The sequence below is a fragment of the Schistocerca nitens genome, chromosome 12, assembly GCF_023898315.1.
Source record: "Schistocerca nitens isolate TAMUIC-IGC-003100 chromosome 12, iqSchNite1.1, whole genome shotgun sequence".
Lineage (NCBI taxonomy): Eukaryota > Metazoa > Arthropoda > Insecta > Orthoptera > Acrididae > Schistocerca > Schistocerca nitens.
The window spans coordinates 154246239-154268146 of record NC_064625.1 but is presented as its reverse complement, the minus strand read 5'-3'; the positions used below and the strand labels follow the sequence as shown (position 1 = coordinate 154268146).

General features: G+C 39.1%; 1 protein-coding gene across 2 annotated transcripts in view; it reads right to left on the bottom strand.

The window, feature by feature from the left end:
- Positions 1-6359: 6359 nt before the first annotated feature.
- Positions 6360-21908, bottom strand: part of LOC126215364 (ras-related protein Rab-11A) — a 51584-nt gene continuing 36035 nt past the window's right edge. Inside the window, exon 5 of one of the 2 annotated variants that reach the window (XM_049942055.1) lies at positions 6360-7743. In XM_049942055.1, the coding sequence (XP_049798012.1) occupies positions 7598-7743 (146 nt within the window). In that variant the 3' untranslated portion in view covers positions 6360-7597. The remainder of the gene's footprint in view (positions 7744-21908) is intronic. The other variant, XM_049942056.1, reaches the window with a different exon arrangement.

The window sequence follows — 21908 nt, the reverse complement described above, 5'->3', positions numbered from 1 at the left end:
CCGCACCACGTCGATTGTGAATGACAGGGAATCTTTAACGGAACAGCAACAGTGAAGGAAACATACATTGGCGTGTAAGCCTTATGAATGAAATTAGCTTTGGCATGATGTGTCACTGCCAAGTAACACAGTTTAGTGAAACATGGACCATACGTGAAAAGAACTGCTACAGCATAGGACAGAAGGAACTGAAAGAAAAAGGCAATGAGACAAAGAGAAATTGCACTTTTATTCAAAGACAATAATTACATTGGAGTCTGTGACTCACTATAGTTTCCTGGAAATTAATAACGGCAGAATATGGTTCCTAATAGAGTGTGTGATCACTAATTATGGCAATGTAGGCTCTGCAATGTGCTCCCATGCTGGCCACATGGTTGGTAAGAAATTCCTGTGGAAGGGCATTCCATTTCTCCACCAGCAGGGTTGACAATTGTTGGGTGGTCATTGGTGTATGTTGACATGCTGGAATACAGCTAACACAACCCACATGTATTCAATGGGATTCAAGTCAGGAGAACAGGCAGACCAGTCCATTCAACAAATATCCCTTCACTGTAATATGTCTCCCTGGCGCTTCTCACTCATACTTCATGGAACTTACGTGAGGAGAACAGGCAGGCCAGTCCAATAGCCAAATATCTTCCTGTTCCACGAGCTGCTGCACTTGCGCTGTTTGACGTGGTTGTGCACTGTCATCCATAAAAATTAAGTTGGGATCCAATTCATCCTTAACACGATGCAAATGGGGAAGGAGTAATAACTCAATAAAGTTGACTGGTGAGTGTACCATTTTCATTTTCAAAGATTTACGATAGTGTTGAGCATAAGCAATGGACCAACAAGGAGTGGCACTGAACACACTTTTGTAGGACAGTAATTTCAGTCAACACAGGCATTCTGGACATACACTCATATGGTGAAAGGTGAGAACACCTAATGCATTGAGGAACATTGTCAAACGACTGTTTTTGTTGTCCAGATTCTATGGCGTGGGGATGCATATTGTCGCATGGGTGTACTGACAGGAGTTGGAGATTCTGCACACTGCAGACTTGGGACAAGATGGTGGCCTGCCATCTCAACATACTTCGCACACAGGGGGAATGTTCCGCGCCCCCCCCCCCCCCCTCCCAAACACACACACACACACACACACACACACACACACACACACACACAGAACTTGTCTGCCCCCTCCCTCCAGGCATCCAGATGCTCCCTTCTCCACATCGTCGGAGCCTCCTTCCCCGTTTTTACCACCACTTCTTACACCGAGCACTATCCTGCCTACATCACTGGATGGTCAAGCAGGTGCTGTACCAGCTGGCTCCCAAATCTCCTCCTCACCCCAATCCTCCGAACACCCCCACGTATCACATTCTGGTGTCAATGCCAGCTGAAGCTAGTGCCTCACCTGCAGGCGCCCCCTGCGACAGCTATCACTGCCAAGGTCATTTCCAACCTTACCTTCCGGCACCAACCGACAGGGGACTTCTCTCTTCTCCAGGGGAGCCCACTGATGGTGCCCAGAAGAGGTGGTAGTCATTTTTCTAGGTGTCATGTGCCGTCCCATGTTATGGGGGGAAGTACACCAGAGGCACACAGTCTCCGAGTTGCCCCGCCAAGGGGTTTGTACTGGTAACTTTTTGTTACCATATCTACCACACAGGTATCATGCTGGCCATGAGAATAAGCCTTGTGGCGCCAACTCATTACAACTCGACACACCGACACTTGGTGGCATAGGTCCGGCCACTGGGCAGTGGCAGCGTCGCAACGAAATTGGCGTGCGCAGACCATAGACAGCACCAACTCACGAGTCTGACTAGCAACCTACCTATTATAATCCCAGAGAGAGGGCTCTCTTCCTCATTCTGCTATGGTTCCATTTTATGCTCACTTTACTTTGCTCTCAGGAAGCTTGCTAGTTGTTTGGATGCGGCCTAGCTATGTACATGGACTTTGCATGGTACTTAGATTGCTGTTCTCATTAAAATGGTTTGGTTACTCTACACATACTTATTTGTGTAAACTTCAGTTACTCCAAAGAATGTAACAATCTCTTTAAAATTTGAGATTGAACTATACACAGGAACTTAAACACCTAATGCCATAAACAATAAACAGAAAGCATATAGTGAATACTTACAGAAGAAATTTTAAGAAGCTGAAGAACAATACCATAGGAAAAGTAATGAAGCAAATGCAATAGTAAGATCAGTACATAGTACATCTTGAGAAGCATTTATAAGCAGAGTAGAATACTATATCCGTGGCAGACAAGAAATATCATAAAAATTAATGAAACACTTTTCCAAAGAAATAGATACCATAAATCTAAACATCTGACTAGATTACCCATCATAAATAATCAAGATACTACCCAGCAATTCAAAGAAGTAGATAATATAGAACAATTGCAAGGAACAGATTATATAGAACTGATGAAATTGATAAAAGATTTTTAAAAATGGAAAACCGAAAATCACCTGGACTAGACAGGATAAATACCCAATTAATTAAAAACTCAGGAATTCTCATAGAATTAAGAATGCTACAGTTCCTTAACACGGGCTGGGTAAAATATGAGACACCAGAGGAAAATAAGAAAGATGAAAGTAATAATACATCTAATTACTGAGATATAGGTATTCTGAATATTGCTTACAAAATCTACAGCAAAATATTACATGAAAGGCTATGAAATATCTTGAACTTAAAATAATGGTGGAACAAGTGGGTTTCTGAAAGGGAAGATCACACATAGATGATGTTTTCACACTAAAACAGGCAATCCACAAGAGAAGAGAATTTACTGGCAACTCCTCTAGCATTTGTGGATGATAAAAAAGCATTTAAGGAAATAAGGTATGGGCTATAATGGGTAAAAGAGAAATCCCTAAACATCTGATCCAAGTCACAAAAAGACTATGTATAAACACTATAATTAGAATTGGCATTGGCACAGACGTACAAACAAATCAAGGCATTAAACAAGGGTGTAGCTTGTCACCAACATTATTCAATATCCACATGCATGAAATGAAGAGAAAATGACAAGATAACAACATCAGGCATAAATATTGGGAGAAATTAACATATTAACACAATGTTAACTGCAGATGATCAAGTTATCATACAAGATAGTGAAGATGGATAAAAAATCTACTCACCAAGAGGTGGCAGAAAATACACATAAAAGAAGGTTATAAGACGACAAGCTTTTGGAGCCAGTGGCTGCTCCTTCCGGCAAAAGGGTTGACAGAGAAGGAAAAGTCGTAATGGAGAAGGATTGGAGAGGTCTGGAAAAAAGGGGTAGATTTCAGGAAAATCACCCAGAACCGCAACTTACCAGAGGCGGTGAGAAGAAAAGAGTGAATGTTGGGGACTGCATTGGACAAGGTTTGAAAGCCTGAGAACTTAAAGGTGGAAGACAGGGTAATATGCAAGACAGAGATTACTGCTTAAACATTGTGAACTGGTTAATATGAGTGAAAAGCTATGTGCATTGTACATAACAGAGATGGGAGGGAGGGTGGCGAAAAATAAACAGGCAAGAAAATGAAAGATGTAGAAAATTGAGTGAAGAAAGTAGTAGTTATGTGAAGAAATGCTGGGACGGAAGAAATTAACGTAAAGAAAGGCCAGCTGGGTGGTGAGAACCAAGGTCACATTGTAATGAGAGTTCCCACTTGCGGAGTTCTGAGGAATTTGAGTGGGGGAAAGACTCCAGATGGCGCGTGTGGTGAAACAGGCACAGAGGTCATGACTGTCATTTTGTAGAGCATGCTCTGCAACAGGATATTGTGTGCTACCAGTATACACCTTCTACCTATGCCCATTCATCCTAACTGATAATGTGGTGGTAGCTATGCTGATGTAAAAGGCCAAGCAGTGTTTACATAACAGCTGGTGTATGACATATTGTTTCACAGGTAAGTATATGTTTTGCCAGTTACAGGGCTGGTATATGTGGTGGTTGGAGGGCGCATAGGACAAGTTTAACAGCGTGGATTGTCATGTGGGTAGTAGTCGTAGGGTAGGGAGATGGGTGCATTAGAACCATAGGGTCTGACAAGAATATTGCAGAGATTTCTTACCTGTCTATTTTTCACTGCCACCTCCCACCTCTGTTACGCACAAAGATTTTCACTTATATTAACTTGTGCACAACGTTTGAGCAGTAATCTATGTTTTGCATATTACCCTGTCTTCCACATTTAAGCTCTCAGGTTTTCAAATCTCATCCGGTGCAGTTCCCAACAATCAGTCTTTCCTTCTCATCGCCTCTGGTAAGTCTCCCCTGAACTGCGATCTGGGTGACTTTTCCGAAATCTACCCCTTTTCCTAGACCTCTCCAGCCAGTCCTTTTCCTTCACCCCTCTCCCTTCCCCCTTCAACCCTTTCACCTAAAGGAGCCACTGGCTCCGAAAACTGCCTAATTAGAACCCTTTTATGTGTGTTCTACCGCCACTTGGCATTACATAAAATAAATGGGAAGTGCACACTACAATCCGACTATATCTATAATTAAAACTCAAATCAAACCACTGCCTTTTTAAATATTACCCAGTATGAACAAAAATAGTCCTCAACAATAAAACAGACTGAAAATGTAGCTCAATGAAGTATTTAAGATGTAACACATCATATGATCAAGATATGAATATACAGGAAAAACTAATACTTACAAGCATATACGTGGCACAATAAGGAAAACACTTAAGGGTAAAACCAGGAAGGAAAGACAGCTTAAGTTTAATAAAGCCATCGCAGTAAACATTTCATAACATGGGGTGGAAAGCTGGGGCACTGAGATGGAATTTCTAATATCTGTGAAAGGCTGCACTAGTCAAGACAAAATAAGAAATGGAGTAATAAGGGAAGAATTAGGGATACAACCCATACTGCAAAAGGCAATCATCTACAAAGAAAACTGAAGAGAACACGTAATTCATATGTTGTCACAAAGACTTCATAAATTAGCCATGGATTATAAACTGTGGGGCAAAAGAAGTGTGAGAATACTGAGGGTGAGATAGTGAGACTGGAACAGGCCCTATGCCTAACCTTGGAGTGGCTGAAGAAGAAGAGGAAGAAGAAGAAGAAGAAGAAGAAGAAGAAGAAGAAGAAGAAACTCTTGTTGAATACCGTTTTTTAACGAAACTGGACTAGGATATGGAACTGTATCAGTGAAATCTCCGGAGCCTAGTGACCAGAAGCAGGAGACTGTTATGTGAAGTGAAGTGAAGTGAAGTGAAGTGAAGTGAAGTGAAGGGAAGGGAAGTACTGTGCGAACTTCAAGGGCACTGTGGCCGCTACAGTAACTGGAGGACCACACACAACTCTGCACTTACTCAGTTCCTCATTCCCATTTTCAACATAATGAAGCAAACTGAAAATTAATAAGATCAGTAAATTTAAAATAATTATGTTAATTTTAATTTTATTTTGTATTTAATATTCCTTTTTTTTCAAATATTCAAAGTAAGAAATGAACTGTCAAGAGGACAAAGTTTATACGCTAGCTTAAATCACACCAAGCAAAATAAGAAGCAAAAATGCAGAATGGTGCAAGATGGAACATAACAAAGAACACAGGTGGTACAGAACAACCACCTTAAAGTCTAGAGAAAACTTCCTGAGCAGTAAAGATCTTTTAGATACCATATGCAGTGCATCTAGACTCTAGTTATTGTGAGCTAGACTTCACAACCTATGTCATGCTGTCTGCCCAAAACAAGCCCTAGCACCTGGCAACAATCTGGAATAGAAAATTCGGAAATCCTTTAGATTAAGGAGCATAGTCGGAAAAACAAAACCATTTGTGGCAAGATGGAATCAATGCCTTCATTTTCAGGCACATTTGTTCCCTTATTTTTTCCCCATATATTTCATCATGTACCAGCATATACAGTCAAGGCAGTAACAAATACTCTTACCACCAAGAGTGGTCACATATTTGATATTTACTTTCAGTATGTAATGACAAACTGACCCATGATCTTTGGCAAAAAATGCTTTCTAGTTTAAAAAGATTAGGCAAAGTTTAAAACATTTGTTTTTAACTTTAAGTACTTAATCTGTTCCACAATTCAAGTTGGTATATGCAGATCAAATTGTATCTTGTGCAATGTGATTTAAACACGCAGAAACTATTTGTCACTGCCTGTAATTGCTATTACAAAGTCAATAATGCAAAAATAAGAACAGCATTAGTTGCCATACCCAGCTGAAAACAGTAAGATATTTTTATGTTTCAGGTACATACTATCTGATGATTATCCCACCCACAATGAGGGTCTGTGTAAGGAAACATACTTGACAGAGAAATGATTACCATTCAAACCACCAGATATGAAACACTACTGAATAAGTAAATTTATTATGGCCATACTTTCAAATTTACAACGTAAGGACACCTTCATAATATATCAGCAGTAACACTTCAGGAAAAAGTATATATATATTTTTCATATATAATGTATAGTAATAATAATAATTATAATAATAAAGAACGAGCACAGCACAGGTGTTTGAAAAAGCAGCTCACGTCGAGTAAAGCAACCAGTGCCACAGGGGTGATCAGTCACCCACGGGCGAGACAGACAAGTCAAGACAGCGGTGCAAGGTGCATTTGCAGCAGAAAGTACATGGCACCAGGCAAAACAAAATTCTCATCTAGGGGGAATGGCTCCTTCACTGGGTCACATCACGGTCTGGCACTTACAGGGTGCCACCCAAAGCTTAAAAAATAGCAAATTAATGTCTCTCTCTTTCCCCCTTCAAAATGTCATTTCTCAATATACAGTTCACCAATCCCCCCCAAGTCTATTAGCAACCACAATAACTTTTTAAAAAATGGAATTCATCACATCATCTCAATTTACAATCATCAAACAACTTACGTGCCTTAGTATTATTTAGACTATTACCTCTTACAACCATTTATTTAATGTTGAAAGCTCTCAACTTTTGAAGTCCGACCTGTTCTCAGTTTCCTTGACCCACGTTTAAAGTACAGTGTTCAGCAATTCATTCTGCCGAAGTATTTTTTGCGGCTCTACTATTATTTTAATATCACACGAGAACAGAGGAAAAAAAGAGTGAATGACATGTAAAACTAAAAATGTCAGTTTGTCTGTTACTCTTTCCAATCTAAACTATAACAGTACAAGTAAATAATACAACTAACATAACTTTGTTCACATTACTCACATTTTTTAAAAGTAAAAGAAAGGGAAAATCAGTAGTTCCTGCAGAAATAGAAATTCAACAATACAGTAAATCTAAAATGAAAACCAGAAAGACCTCTAAATTACTCGGGTGCATCGATAAATAAGTTACGAGACCACCTAGCCGGACATCGGGCACACGAGCGGCTAAAGTGGGATTACGCTACGCAATTAGGAATGTCACCCTGACGAAGACTGGTGTTTTCTGCCCCAGCACTGTAGATCCCAAGCCCCCCCCCCTCCCCCCAAAAGTCTTCCACGTCTTCCCGCTCTCGTGTTGCGACAGAGAGAGAGGCACACTCGAGGTGGGAACCTGACTCCGACTGCACCTCGGGAGCCGGGCGAGGCGGGAGATACACCTACGGAGTGCAACAGGCACGCTTCGCACCCGCCGCACTACTCTCGTCCGTAGGCTCCACGTGGATCGGCTTCATGTTGCCCGAGGGAGTGTTGTCCTCATCGGGGCTGTCTGGGATCTGTTTCTGGGAAACAATGCGGTAGATTTCTGCAACAAAGTAACACTAAGGTAAGTAGAAATTAACATTTATGTGCAATAACTTAAACACCTCAATTTGCTACCTTGTTTTCATTCATGTTTTTTAAGCAAATTCTGGAGACATAGAATATTGCATGAAATATCCAATGCAAATGAGGATTTTCACTCGTATGCAAACTTATTTTTACACTTCTAACAAAGCACTGACATGCTGACACCATACAAATAAAAATGTTACATTATTTTGATTGAAGCTGATAGTATACTTTCTTGAACCTTTCAACAGTACTATGTATTTGTTCCAGATGCCAATTTTTATTAATTATCTGTTTCTAAAAGTCCATAGCAGACTGTCCAGAAGAGGTAATTTTTGTTATTGTTAGAACTTTCACTGTTACATCTGTGTCAATGTTAGCTCTCAAACATTTGTAGGATTCTTTAAAATTGAATTAACTATGAATATATTCAACAAAATTACCACTATACATATCCCAGAACTCAACAGCAATGACTGTCAGTAGAGCGCTACATGTCAATTTACTCTGACAGTTTCATTCATGTCAGATTACGAAGAACCCTTATTTCATAACCTATTAACTTTCTTTCCAGATACGTTTCTCATTGTGACAGCCAATCAGCAAACAATTTCACTCCACTCCACTCCACCCCCCCCCCCCCCCCTCTAGTATAATGTATAATGCTAAAACTGGATACGAACAAAACAAAAAACTTTATAATAAATTTAGTTATCTGAAAATCCAAAATTTATTGAACTACATAAGTTAAAATTGCATACAATATTAATACTAAGTGGTTTTTGGACACCTCTTCCTACCTTCCATAACACTGGTGAACTAACCAAAGGACATTTATGCTACTAGTCACGTCGATTGAAAGAAGTCTCACACAGCAACAAAAAAAGTTAAGATAATTTGATACTGAAGATACATTAAAGATTGAGACAGCAAGGGGTATCACCAAGGAACAGTGGGAATTACAAGTCAAACCAGTACTGATCACTGATACTAAAAAGAAGATATGGGTGTCAGAGTAACGTAAAGATTACTACACGTTTTGTAGCCAGGTTGATAAAGACAGGAGGTTGTCAGCTGGAATGCATAATGAAGGCATGAAAAAATAATGTTCATAACCATGCATTAGTGAAAGAATAACAGTTCATACACATATTAAAACAGGGGGTGGGGGAGGGGGTGGGGGTGTAGTAGGTGTTCACGCACTTCAACAAGGAAATGGCAGCAGTTTATGAAGAACTACAAACACAATACATAAAAACTAAATGATTATTGTTTTCGGAAAAAAAAAACAGTAAACCCCAACTCTTGAAAGAATCAATCTCTTATATACAAAACTGCTTCACATGTCTGGTCACTTTACACATGAGTTAATGTGGTGAACATTTGTCGCTAATCATGTATGTAAGAAGAGGTATCGAAAGGTTGGAAATCGCGGGTGCCCTCAATATGAAACAATGGATGAATATCAACTGGGTAATTTGCGACCCATTTTTTCGTAAGATGCATCTCAATGTTTATGACATAGTATTGTCTGAGATACGCATCTTACAATGATACAAGTTTGCAGGAACATTCAGTGATGCAGCATGTGTTGTGAATAGAATTAGTAGTAGTGAAGAAGTAATAAATTAGACTCATGCGTGATGCTGAAGTTTTATTGCACAAACAGCAAAATGTAGTAAGTGATAACTTTTTTTCCTTTGATCATTTGCGGGGCTATCAGTGAGAAAAAGTTTCATAAGGAATGGAATCTTTATTGGAAGTCCTCGAGTGCTCTCACTCTCAGATACTGGATGGATGAGAGCTATGCATTTGTACGCCATCAGTTATGCTGCCTAATGACAAACAAGCAGATTCTAACTGTAATACTTGTCTTATAGTATTAAACTTCTAACACAAAATTACATCTCTGAATGGGTAGATTTTGACAGCATTTTAAATTTCATTAATAATTACATTAATATTGAAAAATCAATTTTTTGTTGCCCCTGCTGCAACACGTACCAGGTTCCAGGACAGTGTTTTAGTAATATAGATGGTGAAGCAATATGTAACAGCAACAGATACTATCACACAGAGTGAAGCTTACAACTCACTTTAGAAGTGCCAATAACTTCTCTGTATACACAAACACTAATTCAATTCACATGGGCACAAAGAGAAACCAAATTCGTAACACAATCTACTGTAGCAAATAAGTAAACTGCAGCATTAGTCAAAGACACCAGATGCAAGTATCAGAGCAAATCATTTTCTTTCACAAAATCAAAATTAATATGCCAACAACAATGGGATATTCTCTTTAAACCAAAACCTAATTCCACAAACAAAACCTTCAAAGTAGACCATGAAAGAGATAAAGCATTAGATCTTGGTATAACAACTGCAATAGTTATCTGAGAAGTAGTAGGAAACAGCATGTATACAGCATCTCCACCACATAAAGCATCTGGAAAACAGATAAAATTATGTATAAAGAACAGGCTAGGAATACTGAATGATGATGCCAAAAACATCACAGATAAGAAAGAAGCTTATCTGAAATATTTAAAAAGTTGTAAGATTGAGGATAAACAGAATATCAAAGTGCAACAGTACAGAATAACGAAAATAGCGAGCTGGGGAAACATATCAGATAAACTGTGAATGATCTCGTGTACATCAAAATAAAGCTAATTAAATAACTGAATTTCACAATAGAACAAGGAAGGCAAGGTATTCCTTTAATAGTCCAATATCAATAAAAGCATGTGAAAAATACCATTAAGAAGATGGAGAGCAACTACAGAAAGGGACATTATGACCATGGAGCATGCCCCTTGTGCAGATTTGAAAGCTAAATGCTAAGTCTTGTAAGTTTAGGAAGAGTTGTCAGTAGAGAACAGTAACGATGCAACCTCTCCATTAAGAAGACAGTCCTGCATAACTGGAATGAAGACCTTGCTATGCCAACATTTAAAAAAGGAAACAAATGTGTGCGATGATTACTGACATACCAGCTTACTTAACTTGCGGGTACAAATCTACATCAAAATATCAGCAACAGATTAAATGTTGTCTTGGACAATATCTTATTAAATAACCAAGATACTACCCTGATTTTACATTTAGTACAATCGGAAAACCAAGAAATTCAACACACTTTAATCTTGATATGCTAAAGTTTTTGACAGGACATTTAATCACTGGGAAACAACGGAAAAGAAAGGAGTTCCAACTTAGCTACTAAATGCTGTTAAAACATTGAAGTGTCGGTAAATAACCAAAAAGCAACCTACTAAATGTAGAACAATGTGGACGACAATGACATCAATCACTTACATTATTGAACTTTTGTACAGACAATACTGTAACTACAAAAACTATTTGGCTTCAGAGCCTTCAATTGGTTATTGGCAGAGAGCACTATCTTTGGTAGGCGTTTGTTATATTTCAAAATATAACAAACATCTACCAAAGATAATGCTCTCTGGCAATAACCAATTGAAAGGGTGAGAATGATATAGTCCAAAGCCACATTTTTCTCAAAACAGGTTATTGTGTTAGTTCAACTTCTATTCAGCAGAGGAAGCTACTCGAAAATATTTTAACTTTCACTCACTGGATGGCAGAGCAGTTCACACTTGTTCTTATACAGTGAGGAAGTAGTATTTTTCATGTGCGACAACTCACAGTAAAATGGCGCTTGCAAAGAACAGGTTATTTCCAAGCGTAACCAAAAAAGAAAATTCCAAAACAGAAATGACCAGTTCTGAAAAAGATTATTCATCCAGTGTAAGCAGTTATTGTGCCCGATGAATATTCATCCGAAAATGACATGGTAAAGTCCAAATTACTTACTTTTTTAAACATTTAAAACTGAGGCTTAGGACTGTATCAGTAAAATATTATTGCGTAATTATAACTATTATATATTCACTAATTAAAATTTGTATGTGTGAATCATGAACAAATTATTCTTCTATCAATTACTGCATTATCGGTAATTTTAATATTGTAAGGCTATTTATATAATATATTCAGGTATGTTATATGTGTTAAAGTGGCTTTGGTCTTTCTCATTCTGAATACTTTGTTTGGTTTAGGATGCTGACGAATGTAAAAGGTCTCCCGAAGTATCACCTACCAAAAGAACCTGAAGGCAGAAAAAAAGAAGAAATATGTGTAGTTGGAAAAGGGAAAAATGTAAATGACCTAGAAATTCTGGCAGAGTGCATATCTGATAAAACAGGACAAACTGTGGGTGCTAAAATTTGAGGTTCTGGATGTACATGTAAAAACAAGTGTTGCAGCAAAATTCATGAATGTGTAGAGCAGATAGTCCATTCTTTTTGGGATATGGGTTATTTCAATTGCCAAATTAATTACCTTCTGAGCTATATTAAGATGAAACCAGTGCAAAGGAGATCACTGATAAACGAAAATCTGAAATAAATTTTTTATATCATGTACCTTTTATAAATAAAATATTACTTTGATTAATATATATTAGTCTTTTAGGTACCCAGAGAAAAGGAAAAGCACAGTTTTGCGGCGAATGGTTACTTTTTTGTACCAGGATAAGATAAATGGCCGTTATATTTTGGTACGCAGAGAAGCATTTTTAAGCGTGCATGGGCTTCAGAACAATCGAGGAAGTCTTAAGAACTTACAAAAACACTCGTGTGATGGACAATCCACTTCTCCAAAAGAGAGACGAGGTAGTTAAAGATTAATTTACTCTTGCTACCCAGAAAAAACCATAATTGTTCTATTCTTATTTATCCAGTGTTTTTCCTTTAAGTATCATATTCAAACATAAATTCACTAAATTTCTCTGTCCTGGGCATTTACCTTTAAAATTACTTTCATTCTTTTCCTTTGTTTCCAGGAAAAATGGGGAATAAATCAAGGAACATTTCACCAGAAGCAGTTCAGACAGTTCACAACTTCACAAATAATATACCTAAGTATGCCACTCATTATAGCTGCTCACAGATCTCTCTCTCTGCCATGACATGTCTATTTCTTCATTGTATCAGCAACACTACTGAAATATTGTGAAGAACAAATTCACCACAAGTAAAAGTTTCAAAATTGAGATTTTTTTAACCTTAATTTTAATATTGGTTTTGAAGCGCCTCGTTCAGACACATCATGTATGTGATGAATTTCAAATTGAAATAAAAAATGCACAGTTGACCAATTTCGAAGATCTGATTAGAAGATTAAAAATTGAAAGGGACCTATATCATGCCAAAGCATCTGCTGGACAACTTAGCTAAGGAAAATCCTGAGAAACATCTTACAATAGCCTTTGATTTAAAACAAATGTTTCAACACCAAGGCTGACATGTGGGCCTGCATTCTATAAGAGGAAGTTGTAGACATAATTTTGGTATTCATTATTGTGGGTCTGAAGAGGAACACATGTTCGTGTGAAGTACAGATGAAGCAAAGCATGGATCTGATGAGACAGGAAGCTGTTCGATATAATTTCTAGAAATAGAAAAATCTCAAGCAAACATTCTTCACATTATTAGTGATAACTGTAGAGGCTAAGGCAAAAACTGGGCACACACAATTGCCCTGTGACTGAGATTTCAGTCAAATTGAGAGGCACACATTAAGAACAGAAACCCCCCTGTGTACACCCCTGACGATTGAATTACAGTCATTGGAGAATCGCGCAAGAAGAAGCTGCTTTCAGTTGTTAAAATGAAGCAAGCAGGCTTTATAGATCTGGCATCTTTGCAGATAAATATTGCAAAGAAGGACAAACATGATAATGGATCTCAGTTCCAATTTTCTGAAGTGACATCTTTTTGTTTTGATGAAGGAATGTCATCACATTTGAAAGTAAGGTATCAGTACACTGATTTTGAAAAATTCAGAACAGTAAATATCTCTAGAAAAGGATGACCACATCAGGAGCTTAATGCATTCCAACTATCAAGGAAATACTTAAAACCCATTCCAGTTTGTGACAACAAAACTCAAAGACGTTATGTCATTAATACCATACACGCCAGATATTCTAAGAGATAGTTCAAGGGTGAGTGAAACAAAGGAAGGAAGTGATGAAAATGACACTGAGGTGATAGATATTGGCTATATTGTTTGAAATATTGTAGTCACTAACATTGTGAGTTATGTTGTATCTTGATGTTCAAATTTTTGTAAACCTTATATTCATTTAGCATGACAGGCCAAAGCCCAATGTTATGTCACCCAGAGATTTTTTTCCCCCTCTGCACTCATGTATATTAACACATTGGAGAAATAACCCACTTTTGTTGGATACCCATAAAAGCTGGGAATATGATTTATGGATTTATTCAGTTTTTAAATGTTCTCCTGAAAAACAACTTCCATTTTGTGGCTTTGGATTATATCATTCTCATCCCTTCAATTATAAAAGACAGCAGAAACATATCTATACTTGACTTTCGGATACACAAGAGTTGATCCCATCCAGAAGGAAGATAAATGGGTAGCTCCAACAACAACAATAAAAATAATTGTGTGTGACATAGAAGGTAATGAAAACATCTATGTTGCATGAACTTGCAACATCAGTCCCACTCAGTGGTTACAGTACAGACAAGAAGTTGACTTGAGATTCAAAAATTCTTTTGTTTCTATTTATTAATAGTGTCCAAAGGACAATATTTCAACAATTAGACATGTTGCCATCATCAGATGTGCTGATAAACTGAGCTCCTGGAGGTATGCACCTGACTTGCATCCACTATCCCCCCCCCCCCTCCTCCTCAAGCCATCACCAGCAAAGTCAGTGTCATGTGGATGGCAGCTAATTCCAATTTTTATTTCTCACTGGCAAACTATCAATCACTGCAGGCCTCATGCGAGACTCATCAATCTGACTAACATGCAGCTGAAAGCCAATGTTATTTCAGTTCTGCGATGGAGACTTAAGTCTGCTCCCAACCCTAAGCTCACACTGGTCATGGATACCATCAGCAGTCGCCATGCGACTACCAGCTGAAGCAGCTGATTAAGTATGTCGTGAAACCTGTGATTCTCTAACTATAACCAAGCCCTATGAAAGTCAAACATTACCAGAAGAGAGAGGGCAGTCATCCGGAACCTGAGAGTCCCCTGCGTTAACGGTCTTATCTTCTGATAAAGACAACACTACTGTTGTTCTCTCCCACAAATAATACACTGAGAAGATGCAGAGCCTGCTAGATGACAACTACAGGAAAATTAACTATGAATCCACTAAGAAGCTGGGGATTAAGACCAGGGTACTCAAGCACTGATTTACCACAGGGGGTCATCAACAAAATGTTACCACAAGCACCTGTACTGCCAAAATTTTATAGATTCCGTAACATCCACAAAGACGGGTATGTTCCATCCCGCTGTGATCATTATGGCTCCTACATATTTGCTGGCAAAATATCTGACAAATGCTAGGCCCTTATATGGTCAATATGTCCACATCACATCTGCAATTCTATGGATTTTGTGAAACACCTGAACAACCTCATGCTTAAAGGCTTAGATATCCTGGTGAGTTTTGATGTCTCTTCATTGTTCACCACCAGGGTGCCCATACAAGAGTCACAACTCACTGGTCAGAAATTTGACAGGAAGACCACTGACCTTACCAAGCATGTCTTGAGCTCCATGTATGTTCTGTTTAATACAGAAAACTGAACAGAGGGAGCCATAATGGGCATCCCACACTCACCTGTAGTTGCAAATTTGCATATGGGGCACTTCGAGGAAGAAGCCCTGATGTCATCCAAATGTAAACCTACCTACTTTTTCCATTATGTAGATGAAATGTTCATCACCTGACCCTATGGAAAGCTTCTTGACTTCCCTCCACATCTGAACTCCATTCATCCCAATATCAAATTCAACTACAGAGACCAAAGCAGAAGGAAGGCTACAATTTCTGCCATCATCGTCAAGAAACAAAACAATTGCATCCTGGGCCCCGGTGAGTATCAGAAGAAAACACAAAAGGAATTGTAATCACACAAAGTCAGCTGCCACAACCATATGCAGAGGAATGGGATATTCAAAACACTAGTGCACACAAAACACACCATCTCAGATGCAATGTCTGCCCTGAAACTGGAACATCTTAGAACTGTGTTCTGAAAAAACAGTTACACAGTTAGGATCTGCAGCGAATTGACACATGGTGCAGGGAATGGCAATTGAATCTCAATGTAGACAAGTGTAATGTGCTGTGAATACATAGAAAGATAGATCCCTTATCATTTAGCTACAAAATAGCAGCAATTCCATAAATTATCTGGGAGTACGCATTAGGAGTGATTTAAAATGGAATGATCATGTAAAGTTGATCGTCGGTAAAGCAGATGCCAGACAGATTCATTGCAAGAATCCTAAGGAAATGCAATCCGAAAACAAAGGAAGTAGGTTACAGTATGCTTGTTCGCCCACTACTTTAATACTGCTCAGCGGTGTGGGATCCGTACCAGATAGGGTTGATGGAAGAGAGAGAGAGAGAAGATCCAACGGAGAGCAGCGCGCTTCGTTACAGGATCATTTAGTAATCGCGAAAGCGTTACGGAGATGATAGACAAATTCCAGTGGAAGACTCTGCAGGAGAGACGCTCAGTAGCTAGGTACGGGCTTTTGTTAAAGTTTCGAGAACATACCTTCACTGAAGAGTCAAGCAGTATATTGCTCCCTCCTACGTATATCTCGCGAAGAGACCATGAGGATAAAACCAGAGAGATTAGAGCCCACACAGAAGCATACCGACAATCCTCCTTTCCACGAACAATACGAGACTGGAATAGAAGGCAGAACCGATAGAGGTACTCAGGGTACCCTCCACCACACACTGCCGCCACACACCGTCAGGTGGCTTGCGGAGTATGGATGTAGATGTAGATGTAGATACACGGAATGGGAAATTAGGTGCGCACCTTGCCTCACCATTATGGTTCGTCCTGTGGAGACAGAAGAAGTCAGGGAGGAAAAGGCAGCCACTGCATTTATACTGTATGCTCGTGCACTGTTGGGGAAAAATGTGACACATACTGGAAAAGCACTAAGTAAAAAATGTCTTCTGCCTGCCAAATAAAACATGGGCATCATTGGGGATTCTCAAACACAATGTACTGATGTACATCAGATACCATGCCAGTGTGGCAAGACAAACAGCATGCACAATTGAAGATATGTCCCAAGAACACAAGCAGCACACACTATTGACATATCCCAAAAAGTTGTCGCAGAGCATTGTTTCTATGAGAGGTGTGCAAAGGATACAAATGTAGCAGGATTATAGCACAGGCTCGCAAATACTGGGACAGTGTTGTTAGAGGGGTCAAAGAAATTTACAGTAAGGACAATCTCACTTGCTTAAAAAGACCTCTCCATCTTCTGTATAATTAAGGCATTTTGCTGAAGTGAGGAGTTTCCCAGAGCACTAGACTATCAGGGTGCCTTTACAGAAATCTTTTGAAATTATTGAGAATATCAAATCCAATTGGACTGACAGGTGACACTAGGCAAACGAGAGTGAATACGTTTCACACTGTTTTGATAAGATGTGCAGACTATACGATTTCCGCTTTATAGTATCACTTCATAACCTGAATGATCGCTTTCACCTGCGAGAGCGCAGAATTGTAAATAACATCGTTGGCTTGTTAGTGTTCCATGATTTTTAACACACTTGTGTATTCCGTGACTTTACTAATGATTTTTTCCTTCTGATAGTAGGCTTGACTACAGACAGACATATTTTCTAAGGTGGTGTACTATTGTTAAAAAAGAACAGCAGCCATTGCTGCGAGATATAAATATTAATTTTTTGTCAGTATACGCTCTTGTAAGAAGCTGAATGTATACTGCAAGTGTTGAGAACTGAGAAAAATGTTTTTATGAAATAATTGTCATCTTAAAAGGTAAAATTTTTCCCATATCTGAAGTGAATATTATGCTCATCTTTCCTCTCCTAGTAATTACGATACAAAGTGAAGCAAGCAGAAGACTTAGGATTTTGAGTGCTAGGTAGTAGTGTGCGATCCCTGTTTAAAAACACTGTCTTCTGGAATGAACAGATTCTCTTTGGGAAAAGCGAAAATTTGTGGCACTTGCCCTACCGGTACAGGCTATCATAGTTGTTCAGAATCATTCATCTGACTTGCTCTTCAATAACAGCATCAAGAATTTTCCAAAGCTACATTACTACACAGGCTGTTTCTTATGCTGGCTGCTAAGAACCTTAATCTTTAGTGCACTCGACTGCACAACAGAGATGCCACGCATTACTGAAAAATCAATAAATTACTCTTTTACAGCCATCAAGACAGTAACTAAAATCCACAGTAAAATCCACAGCACTGAATATTTTTGATGAAAAGATCAATTTCTTTATATTCAAAAGTAACACCAAAGGAAAGATTTATGTAAATCATTTAATACTAGGAAGGAAAGAGGACCTGGTAAGAGTAGGGAACAGAAGTTGCAATTTTGCAGCAAAAAGTTTTCAGGCTGTCTCTTAATTCTTTTTGCTCTTATCAGGAATACTTAATTTTTCTAGCAGCTAAGAGAGGGTGATTAGAGCTATCTGCAAAACCCTCAAAGCAGGAGATACTCAGGTGAAGTCTTGTCCAAGAATATTTCACATTATAAAATTTGCACCATTAATGTCCTGTAATGAGGATAGATCATTTTGCTCTTATAAAAACATTATTTCTGATCGGCAGCATTTTACAAGTGCAGATAATTTGGAGAAGTACTTCATTGTTCTCTGCAATTCAGACTGAAGGATAAGGTAGGGATAGAGTAGGGTAGGTGCCGTAGTAATTTAAGTGAAGATGGACATTTGAGTAAACACACAACAGAAAATAGTTCTTTTATTAGCACAGTTTAGACTGAAATATTTTTACAACATATCTTCTTTGTTAACGTGTTTCTAGTACATTTAAATGCATATTAAGATAAAGTAGGTTACAAAGTTTATTTCAGTAAAAATGGTTGTTATATATTAAGTAATATTTTTTGTGATATTACATGTTTGCTCATTTTCTTTAAATAAATACAAACACATTCTGTGTGCTGATATTGTATGAAAACTTGTGCCCTAGGCATCAGTTAATGGAAACATGCAAAATTTTTAACTGCCTCTTATATTTCCAAAGTTGGCAATTATGGCACAAGCAGCTGACGTTAAACAGATCTACTATACGATTTTTCCGTATCAAGTTTTCAACAATATGCATACTAGAAACTCAAAACTTTATGCTGCTAAGAAAGCCACAGCTTATGACTTGTAATCTTCTGGGCATCTACCCAGAACAATTAATGAAAACTGTGGCTAAATCTGCCTGTCGTCCCCTCTGCAATGCACAATGCCTCTCAATGGCTGCCACTAAAGTTGGATGAGCATCTCCGTAACACACATACACAACTGACAAACTCTCCCAGATAAATGACCAATATTCTAGAATCTGTTGACTGAAGTTTATGTAAGCTTTTCCTTCAACTAGTTTTAGGTACCCCTGAACACATACTGCAAGAAATTTATAGTTACTTTTTCAAATTGTTATGAATTGTGTAACCTAACAGTAATGGATGCTTGTTTAAGTTCAGTATGTTAAATTTATTTACACTGAGGGCCAACTACCAGTGCCCTCACTGAAGGTCAATGCTCAATGTTACTGCACTTCCCAGAGTTTCTTTCACAATGGAACATTTCAGTACGTCAAGAATGTTGTATCTAACTCTCCAAGGAAGTCATTAACCATAACATAAGCCAAACCATTAATATCTAAGTTCATAATTTATACATTTGGTTTGTTTGTTTCTGTTTTAGGGTGCAGAAACAACTAGAGTCACAAGCACCGATGTCTAAACTGTAGAACACTAAGATAAAGAGAGGAGTTAAAAACCACTACACATCAATCCCAGTCAACAGAAGGAAAGACAGCTAAAAAATTGAGAAATGTCTATACAATATACCATAAACAGAGGTCCTGAACTAAAAAGTGAATGGCTATTGCCATATTGCTACGACGAATAAAAAGTAAAATGTAGACAGCCCACATGTCGTTCACTGAAACTGCCGAAATTCCGAAATTCAGACAGCAAACACAAATGGGAACATAAGTGGTTAAAAAAGGGGTATTCAGTCAGGAAATTGTGGACAATTAAGAGTTGGACACAATGAGCACAGTCCAATGAGCACAAAATGGTGGGGGACCACCACTTAAATAGTGATGGCTAAAAAGACAGTGCCCAATATGCAACCTAGTTAACATTATCTCCCTTGTGGCCAGAGGGGCAATAGGTGGTGGTTTAACCTGTTGGGAGAGGCTCAATAATCCAGAGCTTGTTCCCATGAAGGGAGGACCAGTGGTGATGCCAAAGTGACACCACCTTCATACACATGGCAACAAAGAGATCATCAGAGGGAGTGTAAGAACTAGCGGGCTGAGGTAAGCGTCAGCAGCAGTCTTGTTTCCTGACAGACCGACATGACCAGTAACCCACATAAACACCACAGTGCCTCCATCAAGAGTAAGCAAATACAGCTTTCCTAGACCTGTTGCACTAACGGACGGACAATGCACATCACACAGAGGTTTTGAAAGTCACAGAGTGAGCAGACGATCCAACTGAAAAGCCTGTGTCGCCATATGTACTGCTTGGCCTAATACAGGGCAGAGCTCTGCTGTAAATACTGAGCAGTGTTCCAGAAGTCAATACTGAAAAACAATGACAAAGGCACACCCTATATTACAATCAGTATATACAATGGTACTATCGCGAAGTTCCATGTGAAGGTTGTGAAACTGAAGGCAACAGAGTGAGGCTGGAGTAGAGTCCTTAGGAAGTGAATGAAGGCCACGGTGAACACAGACTGCTGCATGAAGTCAATGTGGTGAAGGATTTACACCTACCACGAAAGTGGCAGGTAGTGTGAAGTTAAGCTACCAGAGCAAGAGCTGAAAGCAAACTCCAAGTGGTAACGAAGAAGAGGGATGCACCACTTACTGGTGATCAGATGAGTCATCGAAGGAGGCACAGGTTGGGTGGACACGCATGTCAGACAACAGGCACGCATATCTGCCGAGGAGAAAGTCACGGCAGTAGTTCGGCAGCTTCTGCATACAGACACTCAACTGGGCTAGTGTACAAGTTGCCAGTGGCCCGACGGATGCCACGACAGAGGATAGTACTGAGCCTGTGTAAGAGGGACGTATGTGCAGAAGCATAAACGAAATATCCGTAGCCTAGTTACGAACAGACAAGGGACTGGTACAAACAGAGGAGGGTGCTTCGATCTGCACCCCAGGAAGTACCAATGAGGACGCAGACATTGAGGGACCAGGTAAGACACATCTGAGGACCAAGAAAGTTTGCTATTGAGCATGAGCCCCAGGAATTTTTAGTTTCAACAAATGGAAGAGCAACATGCCCAAGATGTAAAGACGGTGGAAGAAACCAATTGTGACACCAGAAATTCTCACAAACGGTTTTTTCGGTGGAAATATGAAAGCCATTGTCGATGCTCCACAAGCAAAGACGATTGAGACACCAAAGAAGACACTGCTCAAGGAGACAAGTCCATGGAGAACTGCAATAAATAGCAAAATCGCAACAAGAAGGAAGCCAGATATGCCTGCCAGGAGACAGGCCATTATAGGTTTAATGGCGATAGGAAAGAGGATGACGCTCAGGACAGAGCCCTGAGGCACACCGTTTTCCTGGATAATAGTGCCCGACAAGGCAGAACCCACAGATACCTTGAAAACTGTCCTAAAAATTCCTGAAGAAAATCACACGTGTAGAGAGTACGGAGGATACCAGTCCTCCAGCAAGTGTCTTCTGCTTTCTGCAAATTGAAAAACATGGCCAGTCGGGGATTTCTGCAGAAAACCATTCGTGACATGGGTGGACAAAGGGAGAAGACGGTCAACTGCAGAATGGCGCACTCAAAATCCACACTGTGCAGTCATTATTAAATTGTGTAGTCATTATTAAATTGTGAATTCGAGCCACCACACCAGCTGGGCAAGAATCACGCATTCCATCACCTTGCAAACTCAGCTGGTGAGAGAAATGGGGCATTGGCTAAAAGGAAGGTGTTTATCCTTACCGGGCTTAGGTACGGGTATGACACTGGCTACACAC